This window comes from Nelusetta ayraudi, unplaced genomic scaffold (genome assembly GCF_046127955.1).
Source record: "Nelusetta ayraudi isolate G7.1 ecotype Tasmania unplaced genomic scaffold, CSIRO-AGI_Nayr_v1 ptg000005l, whole genome shotgun sequence".
NCBI lineage: Eukaryota > Metazoa > Chordata > Actinopteri > Tetraodontiformes > Monacanthidae > Nelusetta > Nelusetta ayraudi.
Window position 1 is genome coordinate 3,967,625 of NW_027466055.1, and position 19,876 is coordinate 3,987,500.

A 19,876-nucleotide genomic window follows, 5' to 3' on the forward strand; every position below is an offset into this window, starting at 1 on the left:
CTGCACACAGATTGTTTTGCCTCAGCGCCCTTTTATTTTTTCGTATCAATCCCAATGTCATGTAAATAAGAGAGCCGAGTGTTGACCTTGTGTATATTTTTTTTCCCCAAGTCGGACAAAGGAGCAAATGTTAATCAAGGATGACCGCACATGAACCTCGTCCGGCGTTTTTCTCCTTTGCTATTATGCTGCTCGCACACTGTGTGCGTTTTAAGTGTGCGGGCTGAGCCGTGAGGCCGATGGGCGCTTCTGTGTTCACGACTGCGAGTGTCTGCACGCCGCTTTACACAAAAACACACACATACATACACGCAGGAACATTTTGCGCCTGAACACGACAGCAAATGTGAAGAGATCTGTCTTCCTGTGACACCCTCCCTCCAGAGGTCAGAGGTCAAGTGCAGCAGAATATTCTGTGCAGTAAACACAACAGCAGAAGGTCACTGGCTCTGCCTCCGCCAGTCCCCCCCCCCCCCCCCCCGTTTTTTTTTTTTTTTTTGGTGTTAGCATTTTACACACAAAACAAAATATAAAATCTAAGGAGAGTCTTGAACAGAAGATCTCCAGCTCCTAACGGCCGCTTAAATAATGACCTTGTTTTCCTGCCTCAGCTGTGCCCACTATTGCTTCACATATAATACAGCACTCACAAATGTTATGTGTTTTTTTTTTTTTCTTTTTCAAACTAGAAAATGAGGTGTGTCATGCAGCGTGTGCTCTCACTCCCCGGACGCCCCACTGCTGTTCGTGTCTTGTGTGGTGCATGGATGGGTGTGGGATGCGCACACACACACACACACACACACACACACACACACACACACACACACACACACACACACACACACACACACGTACACGTACTCCACCAGGATTGTCCGCGAGTCGAGCAGCGTAAGAGCCGGTGCTTGTAGCGGCCCAGGAGGAAGCTGCGAGGTCAGCAGGGTAACTTGTGAACTGTTGGTGCAGCCCACTGCAGTGCACGCGCTCAGCACAAAGAAGTGGGTGGAATACACAGTGAGACCTGAAACACACACACACACAGGCTGAGACACCAGGGGACAGAGAGACCTCTGGCGAGGCACAAACACAAAGATGTCTTAATAAACATTCAAGTGTCATAAACAGAAATCGTGAGTTTCATGCTGGACTCAAACTGCAGCTTTATTGTACACTTTCTTTTTTTTTTCAAGCTGTTCCAACACGTCTCACTTCACTTTCTGCTTCTTGAGTTTTGTTTCCCTCCTCATCTCGGTCTCTGCCTCAAAAATGATTTCCCATCTGTCCCACTGTTGTGTTGTCACAATCTCAAACGCCATCTTTCCTTGCACATACTGTATAATTGCTGCGTCCATAATCCCTGCAATCATCGCCAACATCAGACACTCGGCATTATTAATCCAGCATACATGATATACACTTCCATGGCTTCATTATACAGCAGAAGCACACAAACCCGGCCACTGGGCACGAGAGATGTGTGCTTGCCAGGGGAAAAGAACAGCACGTGCCCGGCGGTGGACGGTGTGCGTGTTGAGATTCTTCGTGCATCATCCCGCGTTCCAACCTCGGCGGTGTGACATGTGTTTCCTGCCGTCTTTAGGTCTCTTTACCGAGAGCTTTGAAAGGAAAGTGTGTCGGCGTGCGCACTAATATTTGCTCTCCTTTGTTTCCGCGCCGCTTCATTTTTGTGTGTGTGCGCGAGCGCTAAGTGTTCTTTTTCAAAGTGCTATTCCCCTGGCAAAGACTGGGATGCTCTTTCCTCTTTCAAATGCTAATCCCCCCCTCTCTGTTTTGCTTTTCTTCACTCCTCTCCTTACAGCCAGGCCCCATCCCTCAACAGCTACTGTACACACACACACACACACACACACGCACACGCACGCACACCCACACACACACACACACACACACACACGCGCGCGCAAGTGTGCAACTGCATTGCTTTTCTTTTTTTTACCCGCGATGCTGTGTTGTCTGTCTTTCCCCCTGTAGACCATTTGGTTGTTGTGATAGAGGAGGTATTCTGTAACTCGTCCGTTGGGCCTATCATTGGAACAAAAAAAGGTAAGTGGGGTGATATTTATATTGTTATGCAACATACATTATTTTGATGCTTTTCTCCCGGGTTTCTTTAGAAATGACGGCTTCATTCAAAGTGGAAAAAAAAAAATGCACTCAAAAAGGCAAAAGGTTCAAGTGTGACTACAATAACATGTTCATCATTTATTCAACTGGAACACGAATTTTCAGACCCCTGCTTTCTGTCAATTCTTTGGAAAAGTGACTTAAAACTGAGGGCTTTTTTTGATGACAGGTGATCAAGTGTTCTTTTGACAGGCACATCAACAGCACAACAATGTTTAAAATGCATTACCTCACTGGAGGGTCCCAGGTCACTTCGAGGGCTGAGGGGTACGAGACAGCAGTTGGAGGAGACACAGCATCTGGAGCTACAAGAAGAAAGAGGAGGAGGAGGAAAACAAGTTGCATATGATGCTGCATATTATTAGTACAAAAATTTGCTTTGACGATCTGCATTGGAATATTCTTGAATTAAAGGTACAGAACTATAAATAGACACATGAAGAGACTACAGCAAGTTTTCCATTTAAATAAAATGTTACCATCACATACATACGCATTCAAACATCTCAGAGTTCCATCTGTAATGGAGGCTATTAGAATGTGTATGGGCTGTCAGTGCAGAGTGTGGAAATGCGCCTGCAATATAAAAACAGGCTTTGGTGAGTGTGATAAACCTACTGGTGAAGCAGAGCTATGAGTAACTTCTGTCTGCAGTCCTCGTAACAAGGTTCAGTGTCTTAACTCTGCGCTTAGTGAGAATCAATACAGTAATGTGATTTTTTCTTTCCTTCAGATTGATTTTTCCCCGTCTCTGCACTGACCCCTGCAGTCACATTATCTTCACAACAAGGCCAGTTAGTCCAACACAGATTAATGTCTCTGCTTAGATATGAGAAGAAATCTCTTTTTTGCTTTCACTCCCTCTTTCTTTATAATCTTCCCTCAACGACTTCCCGGATGGGGAAAAATGGAGCCGCGAGCAGCCTGACTTTCACCCAGCTGGATTGTGCTCGACTCTCTTTACTCTGGCCGGCTTGTTCTATTCAGACGGTTCGCGTCTTTTCCCCGTCTCGGCTGCATGTCGTCTCCGGTGAGGAAGCTGAAAATCTAAATGGCTGTCGTGAGCGTGAGTGTCTTCTCAATCTATCACAGCAAGGTGCTGCCGGTAAAAAGAGAGCAGGAAAAGTTACAAACTATACTAAAGTATATCCATCAGTTTGAGTGTGTGTGCGCGTGTGTGTGTGTTGTGTGTATGCAGTGTTTGTGATTGGGTTTGATGTTCTTGCCTTCCTCCGGGGTGGTGAAGCTCGATGTGGAGTCGTTATCGTCACGGCTGTCATCGTGACGGCTCTCCGTGCAGCCGGCGGGGCTGCAGGCCCTCACAGCCATAACGTATCGAGTGGACGGTGTCAGACCTCGCATCACACCTGCAGTACGGCGACGAGCACAGAAATTGACGACTGTCAATTTAAAGGATTATGACACTCGCTTGGGTCCACTTTGAAAGAGAACGCTGGTCCACAGAGAGCGTTTCTGTAAATGAAGCACGATCGGCTCAGTATTTTTTTTTTTTTTGTTTAAAGTGCATCCATAAACTCTCCTTTGTCCTGGCTCGACTGCTTTTTTTTTTTCTTCCTGCGTCCTTTGAGCGCATTAGTGCTGTGACTCACGTCGGTATTTAGCATTCCTAAATAGTGCTTTTTAATGCCTGACTGCTGCCGCTGTTGCTAAGCAAACTTTCTGCGTTTGGCAGCCGCCCGCGGTCTCTTCTAATTGTAAAGCTCCGGTCGTCCCTCGCTGATGTTTTTTTGTCCCAGATGACTCTGCCCTCTGCACTCGTCCCGTACTCCCCCAAGTCGTTCTTTTACATTCCCCTTTATTTCTCACCTCCCCACCCTCCCAACTCCCCTCACCCTCCGCTTCCAGTCACCCTGTACTTGTCTCTCTTCTCCCACTCTCTCTTACCCATGTCTTTTAATTCAATTAGGGGCCAGGGCCCCGTCTCTGCTGCCATTACACCCTCATTTGCTCCCTGTGTTTTTTAGCCGTTGGTGTAATTCTGCAGTCAGGTGTCGAGGCCATCATAAATTAACAAGAAGCCTTATCACTGTGGACTTAATGTCTGGAAAAGGGTGGGGGGGTGGGGAAGGGGGCGGCGAGAGAGACGGGGACGGCGAGCTCATCTTCATATTTGCCTGGAGACATGGCTGAGCGGGAGAGAGGAGGGGCGAATAGCAGCGGTGCACGCGGACATCATCGCAGTCATAAAAGATTAAGAGAGGCGAAGATCGAAAAGTGAGCAACAGGAAGGGAGGGAGGGAGGGAGAAAAGGAGCAATGCCAGGGTATGACATCATGGGGATAGTCCTAAGTGTCTTGTTCCTACCGAGACCGTCCCCACCAGCTGGGCCCGTGCCAAGGAGGTATTAACAGGGTTGCCTCGGACAGAGTGTTTATGTGTGTTTGCATGTAGACGGACATAAAGTGGGTGAAAAAGACGCGGCAAATTCTGCTGAGACATGTCAGGAGGATGGAACCGAGTGGGACAAACAAAACAAGAGGCCTGCAGCATCTTGTGAAAACTCAGATCCAATAAAACCAAACCAGTTAACAAAAAAAACAAAAAACAAAAAAAACAAAAACATGCAAAGCAACTGATATTATATGAAAAAGCCGTTAGATCAGGGGTGGGCAAACTTATTGACTGGTGGGCTGCAATAGGTTCTGAAATTTGACAGAGGGGCGGGAGCAGCAGCAGATGGATGTGTGAGCGTTTAGGTGACCCACAAAAAATTTCATGGGATATGTAGAAAACGTGCTTTGATGTCAATTAAAAATGAACTAAAGCAATGCAACAAAATCCGTGTCTTTGAAGCCCCACGGTGTTTAGCTCATTATTGAGATGACTCTTAAAGCAATGGGAAAAAAAATTGTGAAATACAGCTATTTTATTGCTAATCATTTTATTTCTTCAAGTTCTGCAGGCCGCATCATAAAGCTTAATGGGCCTCATGTGGCCCCCGGGCCGTAGTTTGCCCATGCCTGCGTTGTGTCTGCTCTCCTTTGACACTCAAACATTATGTTCACCTGCAGCCGAGTAAAGAGTTTTTCACTTCAGCCGTCGCCGGCCTTTCAGTTGCTCACGCGCGTCCAGCTAAGGGGGAAAATCCTACCTGAGAAATTGCCGTTAGCAAGGTACACGGCTGAGACCGGCGGCGACTCCGGATGGTCTCTGTTGTAGGCCTTCAACTCATAGCTGTCAATCAGCCCTCTGATGTCACCGGTGGGCGGAGACCAGCTCACCTCGGCGCTGAAGCCATCCAAGCTGTGCACTGAGGTTGGAGGCGGCACGGAGCTCGGAGCTGCGGACAGGAGTGAAGAGGGTCGTGTGAGAGAGCGATAAATTATGATAAACACCAATAAAACAAAGAAAAAAATGATATAAATAAAATATAAAAAATAATGAATGAAATACAATTTAGAGGACGATTCATCAGTGTATAGAATAAAAGTATGAAAAACAAAAAAACATCAAATAAAGGAGGCAAAACACAGGGTTGAGAGGACAAACAGCCTAAAGAAAAGCAGCCGGAATCTCTGTTTTAATAGGGCCAGTAAATCATACCTCACCATTAGCATAAATGCTATTTATGAGAGCAGTAACTTTTTCAGCACTGATTTAATACAGCCAGCGATTCATTCTGGGCTATATTTCACACCAATCAGCCTCCCTTCGCTCGGCAGCACTCCCTTCCCCTTCACACACTCAGTGGTTCCGGATGGTCCACTTCCCCTCCGCGCCGCCTCTCCGTCCATCTCGCTGCCACAAAACCACCGCTACTGCACTTCAGGCACCCCCATCCTGAACACGCCGCTGAGACTGCGCAGCACTGCGAGCACCCGAGCAGCATGTATGTATTAATAATTTCCACATTGTTCACAAATGCCCAAATCAATCTGGTTGGAAAATCGAGGAACTCCTTTATTTTTGGCAACATTATTGTTTTTCTCTTGTCACAAATGTTCTTTGAAAGTTTTTTTTTCCTTCTTTTTACTAAAATATGACTCCTTCAACTTTTTATCTCCTGCTGCCCTATTGTCCCTCTGATCATTCCAGATTTTTCTCCTCCTCCTCCTCCTCCACGTGCCCTCAGCCCCGCCCTGCCTTCTTTATGTTTTTAGCACTCCCTCCCTCCCTCCGTCTTTTTCATCCCTCCCTCTGTTCATAGGACGGTATATACTGAGACCTGCCAGTGTATCGTTCACTACTAACGAGCAGCTTTATATTACACAGGGGACCACACAGGCCATTCTGGGTTAACAGCCTTTTACTGGGATGCCCTTTATAGAGGCCTTATCAATCTCTCATACAGTCGGGCACACGTAAGAATATCGCTGGTTTTGGACACAATACATGCTGTAGAACAATGCAGTAGTTTTACTTAAAACATATAACAAAAACAAACCAAGAAAAAAAAAAGAAATCCAACTGGAAGTAACATTTAATCCTTTGACCAATGTTTGTCAGAGCGCCTCAGATCGTCCAACCAGCGTGAATAAATCCAAGCAGAGCACAAACTCTGCACTACACACAAGTAAATAGAAAAGGCTTTGAAATTATTTTTGAAGTTCAAGAAGTTAAAACAGATGAAACGTAAAGTTAAAGATCAATAAGTAAAGTACAAACAAAGCAACAGCATCATTTTCATGTTGCGTTTCCTCGAGTACAGCGCTCATGCCCGGTTCGTAAAAATAAACGTGTTCATTATGTGGATGCTCTGAAAATGTGCGCATTAAAACAACACACCAAGCGCTTGCCAGGAGACGAGACATCTTTTACCTTTGCTCCGGCTGCGTCCTCTCTGCCACGGTCCTGCGGCCCAACCCCCTGCCGCCAAGGCCACAAATCTGTACAAATACTCTTCAATGGTGCGTTGAGTGAGAGGGGATGAGGGGCGACATGAGAGATACATATGTTTTTGCATTAAGAGAAGATCTTTGTTTTGAAGGAAAGAAATCAACAAGTACGAATCTTTTATCTCTGAAAATATGGGATGAAAACTGAGAACAACAGCATCTTCTGCATCCCAAGTGTTTGCCCAGCGTTGAGCTACAGTGTATTCCAAGAGCGGACACTGTCTCTTTTTTTAATGTATGTATTTATGTGGTTGTTACCAGTGAAAGCCTGCAGACTATAATCTGCAGCTCTGGTCCGCTTCCCGCTGTACACCAACACCGAGTCGTTTCCCCTGCAGTTGTAGCGGCTCTCGCTGGTGGGACAGCCGTCCAAGTAGACCCGAAGAGACCGCCGGGAGGCTAAAAAGAGATTCACATTCTGACCAACAGGAGGGCTCGTTTGGTCACTTTGTATGGAGAGACCTCTGATGCAGCCGCCGAGGCCTGCGACAGAGGAGGAGAGAGAGAGGGAGGAAAAGGGGGGATTCGGGGATGGAGAGATAAAGGTGGAAGGAAGTGACAGAAGTTAGAAGAGGAGAAATAATCAGAATCAGAATGAGAAATACTATATTAATCCCCAGTGAGAAGTTCTGTTTGTAATAGTGCTCCATTTAACCAACATCATTCTACTAAAATAAAATAAAATGAAATAAATGAACAGGCACAAGTCTCCTAACATAATTATTAAATTTTATATTAAATTATTAAATTTCGCCAATTTTCAGTCCACTATAAATAGGTGGAGCTGAATGTATGTTGTCAACAGTGGTTTGACAGAACGGAATTGTACAGGTCAGGTTGTAAGGTCATGGAAAAACATTTCTGGTTCCTTCCTGACGACACAGGAAGGAACCAGTTAGTTCAAAAACAAAAATGACACTGCTTTGGGAAAAAAACTGCATAGTCTGAAATCTGTGATCTGTAAAAAATAAAATAAAATGAAATAAATGTTGTTTTTTTTTCATGTTGCGATTTCAACCTGTGAGTTTAGTCTCACCGTGTCTGTGGCTTCCACCGTGCAGGGCGGAGTGCACCAGCTCTGCTGGCACGCCTCCCAAGTACAAGGGCGAATCAACTCTCAGCCGGACGGCTCCTCCGGTCGCCGTGGTCTCCTCTGCCCAATCGCCGACCGCGGCAGAAACGAGCGAGCCGCGCTTGGAAAGCAGAAGCTGTTTCCAGTCGCCGTCGCAGTAGCTGAGCCCCACCCAAGTACTGAGCTCAGTCAGCTGACCGTCACAAGCCAGACTGACGTGAAGCAGGCCGGCTTCCAGCTCCACCTGAGATTTGCAAACACACTCATTGATCGATTGCCCCGTATTCTCAAAGCCTTGACTTGAATATATGCAGTGTTCTTATTGCTACTCACCAGCATGTAGTCTTCAGTGTGCGCGTCGTATGTAAACAGCAAAAGTGCGTTGAACTGGTCGGTTCTAAAGTCCATAGAAATCTCAAAGTCGCGTCCTCCAGGAAATAAATGACTTTCAATTTCCAGGTAACCTGGAAAGGAGGAAATATGGAGTGACACGATTAACGAGGCAAAGGCAGAAAATATAAAGCCAACTTAACTTGAACACAATGGGTTTAATGTTTTCAAGCTTTTTTGTAGATAACAGAATATCATGCCAGATGGCAACAAAGACTGGAGGTGATACTGCAACATCTGTGAAAATGCAAACTGATGACAGTTCACCTGCCGTAGCATTTATTGCAATGGAAAAGCAACTTAATGAACACCAGGCTGGGATACATCATTCTAAACAGTTTTGGTTGTCTTTGAGATGAGCAGAAATAATGATACAATGAACAGAACCATCAGCAGAATCTCACCATGGCCCAGAAAATGAGCTCCTTCCACAGAATGAAGAGGACATCCTTCCCAGCTTTCATACGCCGCCACCCTGCTGGTCGCCGTTGTCCAGTCCAGAGGTTTCCACCCCTCTGAAGGGCTGTCAGTCATCTTGAAGCTCACGTCTCGAAGGCAACCAGAGAAACCACGTCGCACAAGCCGAGCATCACCTGAGCCGGCAAGAGCAAATACCAGAAGATGACTTTCAAGAGAAAGGTTTGTTGGTTTCCAAAACTGAGAAATCTAGATATTATTTGGACTCTGTTTACCAGTGAACAATAAACAAGACTATTAGCTAAAAGGAGGCAGACTGATAGTCAGAATTACCTGAATCCTTTCTGAATACAGTAAAGTTTTCAGGCAGCCCTCCAACAAACACTCCTGTGTTCTCCCCGATGATGGTGCTGCCGCTGGAAGCTGAGGCACTTCCTGCAGTGCAGCAGGCAGGCGGATGGTGCGACAAGTACGGCAAAAACAAAAGCACTGAATTAAGCAAGGGCAAAAGAGGGGATTAGATCTGCACATTTAGGGCACAGGAGGGAAACCTTTATTGAAATAAAGACGTTGCGAAGGAAAGGAGAGAAACGGACAGATTTGAATTAAGATACAAGCTAAGTGAGCAAAATAATCTGGGGATTATGTTCACGTAGTTCCAGTATAGATTCAAGCAGTAGAACATAATTTATTTGTGAAAAGCTGAAAAAAAACCCAAAAGAAAACAAAGAGTTTGTGTGTGTGTGTGTGTGTGTGTGTGTGTGTGTGTGTGTGAAGCGGCATTTTTCTCATCAAACGCAGAGTGCCTGAGATTAACCCGGCTAATACCTCCATGCACAGGCAGGGGATTTATGCACATGCAGGCAACAGATATAGATGGCATCCACACACTGCAATAACACATGCTTACATCTGTAGAGAAGGCTAAACAGGCTCGCACCCGCACACCCACCCACACACCCACACACGGGTGCACAAAGTGGTCAGTATGAATATGAGGCGAGTTACCCCTGTATTGATCGTTAACAACGATTGTTCCCACGGCCCCTCGCCTCCTTGCTGTGATGCTGTGCCACTGTCCATCGCTGTAGCGCCGCCCCCCGTCACCCTGCACTGTCACAGCAACCGCTGAGCCCTGCGCACACAAAGCGTTGCATCAACACGGGCACGCAATGCAGTGAGTTACAGCAGAATACATTACTGGGGCTTTAAAAAAAAAATAATCATCAATTATCATCGGTATCATCAAAGTGTTGTTACAGGCCTCTCTGCAAACTATTAAGTATGACATCATTGTTGTTATTAGCTTTTAGCAAGTCGGCGACAAGTCATGTTGTAAAAAGATAGTGTTGGGGGTTTTGGGGGCAGACACACACACACACACACACACACACACACACACACACACACACACACACACACACACACACACACACACACACACACACACACACACACACACACACACTGTGATGAAGATTAAATGATGAGATCAATAAAGGGATGAATGCCAGAGTAGAACAGCCTTTGACATCTTTACCACCATGTTTCAAAAGCTCTGCTTTACAAATTGGGAGGAGTTGCGATCTTTGGCATTTTCACACTTACAAATGCACTGCAAGCATGGTTGCCTGTATTAGTATGTACTGTATTAAACGTATTAGTGGGTGAAACAATGTCCAAAACAAATCTGACGTTTAAATGACTTCCGATTTGATTTCCGTGGTCAATTTACATTCAAATGAATGGATGAAATGTTGTGTGATTACAAAGAAGGGAGAAGAAAAAAAAAGTCAAACAGCAAAATCCAAGACTTCACATGCGAGTCGTGTAAAATGACGAACCTCTTATCTCTGCACATTCACCAATAAAAGCCAGTGATTAGTTGTGCGTGCGCGGCAGCAGCAGAGTCTTACAACCTGTGACAGACTGAACACTTAGCAGCTGCAACCGAACCCTCGGTGCACCGTCACAGAGCCGCGCTGACGGCAAGTTATCCCCGATGCTCTGGTCGATATCTCCTCCACATATGCATGCGCTTCAAGATGCTTTGTGTGTGTGTGTGGTAGCCCACATGCACACATATTTATGAGCATATCACTTTCCAGTGTCATGCTAAATTACCCCTCCTGCACTGGTAATCCCATTAGGCTAGCTCAACAGGCTAATAGGGGGAAGTAATGGGTCCGGTTATATGTATCTAGGGGAACTCTAATAAGCCGTGACACCACTCCCACTGTTAATTACCCCAAACTAGACTAAACAAAAGAATCAACCCAGCTGGAAAAGACACACAATTGTGCTTCCTTATAGCGAGCAGTGTCAGACACACACGTTAAAGTCACGCTGGCGAGAAAACAGGGATTTATTGTCACACATGAATTCCTCAACTCGCACCCCAATGGTGAAATTTCGATCCAGTCATTTTTGATAAGAAGGATATGATATTGAGGAGGGAATATGTGTGTGTGTGTGTGTGTGTGTGTGTGTGTGTGTGTGTGTGTGTTTGTTTGAGTGTGTAATTACTTGGTGGCCTCATGGAAGTATACGTAATCATCTCTCATCATCACTTTCATCATCCAAGTCGTTGACTCTTTAACCCCTCTACATGTGTCTGTATGGATGGATAAGGGGCGTTTTTGTGTGAGTGTGTGTGTGTGTGTGTGTGTGTGTGTGCGTGCCTGCGCGTGAGAGGGAGAGTGCAAAGCTTAATTAGCTTGCAATTGGTATTCACGCGTGGTGACTGCAGGGAATGAGTTAATTGCAGTCCAATTCAAACGTTGACACACTTTCAAAGTTTTTACCCCTCTGCCTGCCTCCCTGACAGGAGCCAATGAGGGGCTACAGATCACATTTATTAAAGGGGAGCGAGGGATGGAGAAAACGCTGGGCAGAGACGGAGAAGGGAAAGAAGACGACGGAGAGGAAGTCAGAGACGTGAGGAAAATGACAGGTAAAGGTAAGAGACTCAGTGTATTAAGCAAAATGCACCAGTGAAGGGAAAGAAAGGCTGGACGTTGGAAGTCAGGATAACACTGTATGAGAACGTCAGGTTTTTTTTTTCGCATTCTCTTTCTACTCGGGACGCACTGTCGGTATCAGCGCAATCTTTACTTTCTGCAACAAAAAAAAAGAAAAAAGAGCCTCTTGTACCTGAGGGTCGAACAGGAAGTAAGGCCGTCCTCCTTTCATCTGAATAGCCAGGAACTCTTCCTGGGTTCCTGGAGAGAAGGCGCAGAGCAGCAGACCGTCCGGAGATCTGGTCTTGAAGCTCAACTCAACGCCTGACACCAAGAGACAAAAAGGACCAGAGAGTCATTAGATGCTTTAGGAAATGTATTTTTTCCTGCGTTATTTTTTTTTTTTTCCAAAGTTGAGAACCTTCCAGTGGACCTAAACGCACAAATGCATACTGAGACAATAAACAATGCACCTTCTTTTTCATTTAAATTCAATTACAGGCAAGTAGAATGAATGGGTTAGTCAACAGTGTGTTTTTTTCTTCACGGTCAGAAAGGCTCCTTTTGAACTTGGGCTATAAATAACTGTTAACCATTCCCACAGAGCAGGACTCTGAAGGATACACTGGAACTGCAACGTAAAAAGTTAAAAAGAAGGAAATTGATTTGTCTTTTCTCTGAACATTCCAGCGGTGCGTTCCGTTCCACATCAAGCCATGCAGACGGCTCGGCTTTTAAACCGCGAGGATCTCAAACACTCGCACTCGCTGAACACAGAGAGCACAGAATTCTTCCAGCGTGCACCGTGCTGTCATGTTACTATGGATCAGAGATTGGATCTTAATCCACTACCAGATCCACATAACGGCAGAGAGGATGTGATTTTATGTGTGCGCGCGCGTGAGTGTGTGTGTGTGTGTGTGTGTGTGTGTGTGTGTGTGTGTGTGTGTGTGTGTGTGTGTGTGTGTGTGTACGTTTCCTGTCCCTGAAGGGAGAAGAAGTGTGGGAAGATCTGAGGAGCTGGATGGAGTCAGTCGAGGTTCCAGCAAAAGCAAGTCTTGGTAGAAAAAAAAAAAAAAAAAAGCTTTGTGAATTCATTTAACAGGAAGAGAAGTAAAACCGTGGCACAGGGAAGTCAAGACCTTAAAAACTGGCAATTTTCTCACAAGTTTGCTTACTTAAATACAAACTATATGTTATATTTTCAGAGTGGGAAAGGAGGATATGCTAGAAAACAAAAAATACAAACATTGGAAACTGTGTGTAATGGGCAAGAACCCATTACACACAGTTTGTAGAAGAGCAACCAAGCAAATTTACCGAAGGCTGTAAACAAAGGGCTAATTCCGTTTTTACCACAGAGGGCGTTGGATAATTAATCAATTGAGGGTCAGGCTCCACTGAAGTCTGGAAAGTATATAAAAGTTGTGAAAGGCTTCAGACACGACACCTTTAAAGACAACATCCAGCAACTTGGCGGCAAAAACACACAGGCAAAAAAAAAGAAGCTCTTTACATTGGACTTGCATTCCGTACATCTAGCAGTCGCCTGTCATTTACATTCATGACCTTGTCACCGGTGAGATGAGTGAAGTCATGACAGATGCCTGACAATTCATTTCCCCCACTTTAACCTTCTTTCTGTGTCACGATCTCCCATACCTTCCTTTCTTTATTCCCTTTGCTTTTAACCTTCCTCATCTCTAACTTGACCTTTACATTCCCCGCGTCTCCCCCTCGTCTCCGTGTGTTTTCCGCAGCTGACATCAGTTGATGCATCCCTCCGTGGCCATGGGCAAAAAATGTGTTAGATTAAGGGAAAAAAAAATCTGCATGTAAAAACCAACAGCGGTCATTAAAAAAAGAGGAACAGTGACATTTTATTTAAATACAGTTTCTTACAGTGAGAGTTTGGGCCGATAGTTCACAGTTTTGCAAAGATCAATTCTTTCCACTGCTCACAGAAGAAATCAGTACTTCAGAATGCCTCCTGTTCCAATTTGCTCAGATCACCTTATGTGCAAACCATGTTTGATTAATGACACTTTAAAAACACTTTGATGCTATGCTTTGCTAACAAAAAAAACAAAAAAAAAACTCCAACCCCTCTTGCATTTTAGAGGGGCAACACAAGTTTTTCTTGATCCAAATATACAACATCTTATGACGCTGCTGCTTCCCAGCATCGCTCCCTCCAGGTTCCCCCACAGGACTTGTGCTACTTCACACTGACAACCACTTTGGAGCCATCAACAGTGAAACGTGAGCACACATCATGACAGGTGTCTCTGTTACTCATACAAAATGCATGCAGACACACATAACACATGCGCAATTGTCCCAACATGCACAGGAGGGGGGGGCAACAAAAAAAAAATAACAGCGTGCACCTGTGCACCTGCAAGTGCACAATTCTAGCACACACACTCAAAGTAACCTCCATCATTCTTCACACCATACCACGTCATAAACACACGATAAAGATCTCTGCTCTCCACTGTCGTGACTTTTCCACAGAGCCAAACCACATAAATAAAACGCCCAACAACAAAGATCGGGGCCCCTCTATGGTGTCAGGCAACAGTCCTGAAGAGGATCCACACAAGAGTAAATGTGCTGCAGCTTCTGCTTGTGTTTGTGAAGCTGCAGGAAGCTGCAACAGTGATCACTTGCATGATATAAATGTTCTTGTTCTTGTTTTCATTTGAGCCATGACAGAGGAGAAGTGCGACCAGTGACACCAAGGGATTGTAGACTACTGAAGTAATATCTCCATGGACGATAAATGTACAGTATGCTTGTATAGACTGTAGAGCAGTAGAGCCCAGAGTAGCAGGACAGGAAGCACCTCCTCGTTCAATTCTGATTTTTGACAGATGTCAAGATGTCTTGCTCGATCCTTATGAAAGAAAAAAAAGGTCAAAAAATGTTGCCCTTCACCGTTCAAAAACGACATGCTAATGGTTTGAACTGCCTTGCTGGATTAGGTTGTGCTTGGTGAATAGCCTGAAATGTAAATATGGACACAGTAAAGAACATCAAGACTCTTTGTTCTTTCATTTTGCTGTTTCTATGTTAAGTCACATCATTATTTTGCTTATGTTTTTTGTGAATTGAAAATGATCAAAGTACGTCTGAAATTAAGTTTACATCCCCTCCCTCAGTAGAGGGCCGCTTCTTCCCTCTTTATCCTCAAAGCTAAAAACCAACAAAAAACAGCACGTGTGATAAACATTCAGCAGCATTTATCCGTCAACAAATTTAAGCATATCCGTATTTATTGCATGCCATTGTTTCATTTATTCTTGCATTGTTCCTCCCCTCTCTGTCTCAGTAAACAGCGGAGGATGTGTGCAATCATCTACACAACATAACCTGAATAACTCCAGTCATGTTAGCTCTGTGCTGGCATTAATCAGAGCCTGGCGTATTAATGAGAGCGCGGCAGCTAGCTAATTACACTCATAGATTCTGCAGCAGCCCATTAAATATACAAATGACAGAATTAAAGAGCCCAGCCTCTTCTGATTAATCTTTAAATGGGGAAAAACTAATGATGTCTGTGCAAACTTTCCCTCCACACATTTCTCCCCCTCTCCTCTCAACGTCAACGCCTGGCAATCAATCATATTAATTAAGGAAAAATAATTTGTATCATTTAACATTTCCCTTTTTTCCCTGCCCAGTTGCTGCAGTGGTGCTGCAGCAATGTATTGTATTGGACGTGTCTGGAAATATTCCAGGGCTATTTGTTTGCACATTCATTTCATTCTTTCACTCCCTCCTCCCCCCATCCCATTCGCCCCCCCCCCCCCCCCCTCCACACTATGTTCGTTTCACCTCCCCCAATTTGCTGCCGGTTGTAGAAATACATCTGGATTAGTGAAAATATGAGTGGGCCATCATCATCATTCCAGTCATTAATTCAATAACTTCTGGCTCAAACACTAAAAATGAACAAATGACGGGAAAGGACTAAATAACCTGCAGTCAACCGGTATCCATATTAACTGGATTATTGACTAATATTGCGTCCCGCTCTCGACTCAAACGCTAAGTCTTGGATTCAAAGATTAACAAGGAGAGTAGGAAGTCCCATTTAGACATAGTGGCATTACAGACAAGATGAATGGACTCCCATGCATTTATGGAAACAAGCACTTACAGGTTATTCCTAAACACAGCATAATAGGGTATGGTTTTAATCCTGTTTCAGCTATAGTGAGATCCAGCCTGGTTAACATTGACCTCAAGCACCCTAAATTCATTCAGCCTTTAGAAGCATCGTTAATCACAGGCGAGCGTACGTAAGGTTTGCGGAAAAAAATCCACGTCTAGCACAATAACTGCGCATCGAAAACAGCCTCTTTAGTCGAAAAATGATTTAACCAAAGCAGCCATTAAGTTGCAGGTGAAAGGGCAAATATCATGCAATCTTACACGGTGGCTCTTAAGATTTTACATGCGAAGGGGTCGTGCCTGAAGAAGTACCCTTCATTTATGTGCCGGCCTCCAGTAAAAAACCTGGATGGATAATTTATGGAGACAACATATTATTTATGTACCTACTACGGTGCATAGTATTGATGGAGAAAAACGATGATCTCCTGTTTCCATCAATGCTGCTCCTCTGAGCAGAGACGGGGGTGAGGCCTTAAGTAGCTCAAAAGACAGAGGAATTTGAAAGTACCAGCAAAACTTTTTGCTTTCTTTTAGCAGGTTTGCAAATACCTGCCTGAAGTAAAAGTTGAATTGTCAATGCGGCGTGATTGAAAACAGATTATACATTAAAACAGTTGTCATTGCCGGAGTTACTAGGTTTCCACAAGACATCCTCGATTGACGAGTCTACTCTGTGATCAATTGACTCTCGAGGGGGCATTACACTGCATTACATTCATAATCCAATTTGGCTTTGATTTGTTCGCTGTTCCATGCGCTTCGATGGGAATAATTGTCTGTAGATGATGCTATTAGTATTGATGGTTGTAAAAGGGCGACGGTTTGGGGACTGCCGACACGTTCATGGTCCAGAATAGATCCGGTCTGTAAGTTATTGTCTGATCCATTACCCTTTATGAAGGAGGAAAGTAGAGGAGAAGAGACGGCAAGCCTCAAGAGCAAATATTATCATTCATTCACTGCGACACAGAGCAAGTTTTATTAACCTTCCGAGTTGCAGAAGACCTACACATGCAAAAATTTTGAATTCAAGTTTAATTTACTCTTTCTTACAATTGCACAATAGCTGTGACTTTCAAAGTGGATTGAAACTTGGACTCGATAGTCAAGTGTGGCACCTGACGATCCCTCACAGGATCCGACTGGGTATCGTCAGGCCCAAACAAGTCAGATTTTCCTCACATTTATCAACCTTTTCATTCTCTCCTTTTGATCCTAAACTTTTGTTTCTTATCTTCCCATCTCAGAGGCAACTAGAGGTCACCTTCATAGCCCACAAATCTGTTTTGTTGTGCTTTGGACGCGCTGCTAGGTCTAAAAGTTCGCAAAGGTATAGTTTAGAAAAGAAAAATATTTAGAGAGGAAAAACATCCCTGATGTGGAGTCTAAACCCTTCAGCATTTTGGATGTTGCACGACACAAAACAGCACAACAAAATAAATGTAAAACGAGTTTTTCAACTGACCCAAATCTAAACCTCGCGTCCACACAGAAACATGCAGGACTTGTGCAGGACAGTGAAGCAATCGTGAGGCATCAAAGAGCTTTGCCTGCTCAAATCCCACTGATTAGTATCAGCAGTCATTAATTATGAGCGTCAGACTGGGTGATGTTCTCAGATGAAGCAGAACATGTTTGGCTGTGCAGCTCAACCCTCTAATGACGCTGGTAAACAGAAAGATAATTGTCCTTTAAGATGACTGTGGAAGTCATTGTGAAGAGATGTCACTTGGAGACTGAGATGCGCCAGTGCCATCGCCAAGCGGCGCAGAATTAGAAAAAGAAAGAAAGAAAGATGGAAAGAAAGGCACGTGATGATGCACGTGAGCAGGGGATCGTTTGCACACAATACTGCAGCCGTGCCCAAGCGTTGCACATGGCCTCTTACCAGTGAAGTCCGTGTTGACTGGAAGAGTGGAACTGGGAAACTGGTAGTAACCGTGTCCAGGAAATCTGGTTCCTCTGACCACAGGATCTCGTGGGTCGGAGAGCGAGACGTCAGTCCTCTCCACCTGGCAAATCAATGGCAGGCAACAAATGATGCATCAACATCTAGACACATGCGTGCCTGGAGCAATGAATTGCAACCGTTATTGTGGAAACAAGGTGAGATTCCGTTAGCGTACCTTTGTGGCTTGTAAGCATGTTAAGGTAACATTTTTTTTAATCTCTCTTAAAAAAAACAAACAAACCCCTAAGCACTGACAGAAGGACCTTGATGTGAAGAAATGACTCCTTCTGGCTGCTGGTTTAGTTTCAGGGTCAATGCACTGGGTCGTCGCACAGAAGATAACAGAGTTACACTGAATGTGATTCAGTGCTGTCACTCACCTGATAGAGTGGGTGTGGTCCATTGAGTTTGGCTGGTGCGTCCCAGTCTACGTTGATGGTTGTTTCGTTGAGAGGATACAAGCGAGGTGGAGACAGTCCTGTTGGGGCTTTGGAGAAAAGCGACATGTAAAAAAAATGAGAGATTTAAGGAGTTGCCTTATTCCTTTTCATTATGCCATGTTATAATTCAATACAGATGTAAAGACATGGTTGATAAATATGAACTGCCGTAACGGTCATAACAATATCGTTATCAACATTTGGCTTTTTCTTGTAATGCATCCGGCTCATTCTGCTCACACCAGCTCCGTGTCTAGACTGGATGGACAAAAGTGCCATTATCATTTGACTGCGGGTCAATTTAATTTCCTTCTTTCACTTTAGATGTTAAATTAAAGGTCCCTTTGGAAAATACGGGGAAGTACCGAAGCTGCGGCTTCAACCCGTATCATAAATAAATCAAGGCGAGACGGGCCGATACGGTGAAAGGCGATATGTATAAGAGTGGAGACAGCGATGTAGGAAGTGATGGACCGGTGTTGAGATTGGAAAGATGTGTATGCATTAAGAGTCCTTCCGTCGCTGTGTTCCCGTGTGTGTGCGTGCGCACGCGTGCTCCAGTAATGGTCTAAATGGTCGCCGGTGGGAGTAAATTAGCTCTTAGTGACACACATGTGGGTCCGCCTTCACTCACAGTTAGGATGGAGCTCTTAAAAGGGAAGTGGACAGCTTGTCTTAGGCGGCTCATCTCGCCACATCAAACCATAAATTACTGCCAATCGATAGCTTACCAGTCTATTGAAACTGAGCTATGGCGACATTAGAGCGCCGCCGGTGCCACGCACACAAAAGCACCTTGTTTCAAAGTGGCTTCGGTGCGGCTAACTGAATGGGTCTCAGCCAAATCCTGGACTTGATGCTGTCCATTGGAATAGCTGGAACTTTTCACAAAGAACAAATGGGAACAGATGAGTTGACAGGTGACAGCTGGGAGATTTTCACGAGTGTGTTTCCCTCTTTATTTCTCAATCCCCCACTCCATCTCTGTCATCGCTGATATTTAGCAGTTGCCGGTTTTTGTGAACCTTAAAAAAAATGATCATCTAGATGTTTGCTGCAGGTGCTGATGGAAAAGCAGACACCACAGAGAAATATTTAACGGTGAAACTGGGGAAAAAAATTAAAAAAACGATCTGAAAAAAAAAAAAAAAACGGAAATGTGCCCGATGATGTCCCGTTCAAAAACACACACACACACACACACACACACACACACACACACACACACACACACACACACACACACACACACACACACACTTTCTCTCTCTCACACACACACAGAGCAAATAGACCAGCAGATGGGTTAATTTTGGCTGCTGACATTGTAATAAAACGGCTTAATCATTGGCAGACTCCCAGAAGGAATTGTACACGCGCACGTGTGTGATTCCAGCGTCCACAGCGACTGTCACGTCTCTGCAGAAGCTCCTGGTGTACAGTTACACCGCACGCACAAG

The 19,876-nt window shown here is 44.7% G+C and overlaps 1 protein-coding gene across 1 annotated transcript in view; it reads right to left on the bottom strand.

Moving 5' to 3' along the window:
- ush2a (Usher syndrome 2A (autosomal recessive, mild)) overlaps nt 1–19,876 on the bottom strand; it is a 152,203-nt gene that overhangs the window by 89,446 nt on the left and 42,881 nt on the right. The window contains exons 28-42 of the mRNA XM_076050230.1: nt 18,357–18,463; nt 17,914–18,037; nt 12,037–12,167; nt 9,892–10,018; nt 9,217–9,318; nt 8,871–9,059; nt 8,410–8,540; nt 8,041–8,320; nt 7,263–7,487; nt 6,928–7,008; nt 5,261–5,449; nt 3,375–3,515; nt 2,378–2,453; nt 1,961–2,046; nt 865–1,024 (exon numbers count right to left, since the gene is read on the bottom strand). Coding sequence (XP_075906345.1) covers nt 865–1,024; nt 1,961–2,046; nt 2,378–2,453; nt 3,375–3,515; nt 5,261–5,449; nt 6,928–7,008; nt 7,263–7,487; nt 8,041–8,320; nt 8,410–8,540; nt 8,871–9,059; nt 9,217–9,318; nt 9,892–10,018; nt 12,037–12,167; nt 17,914–18,037; nt 18,357–18,463 — 2,149 coding nt within the window. The remainder of the gene's footprint in view (nt 1–864; nt 1,025–1,960; nt 2,047–2,377; nt 2,454–3,374; nt 3,516–5,260; nt 5,450–6,927; nt 7,009–7,262; nt 7,488–8,040; nt 8,321–8,409; nt 8,541–8,870; nt 9,060–9,216; nt 9,319–9,891; nt 10,019–12,036; nt 12,168–17,913; nt 18,038–18,356; nt 18,464–19,876) is intronic.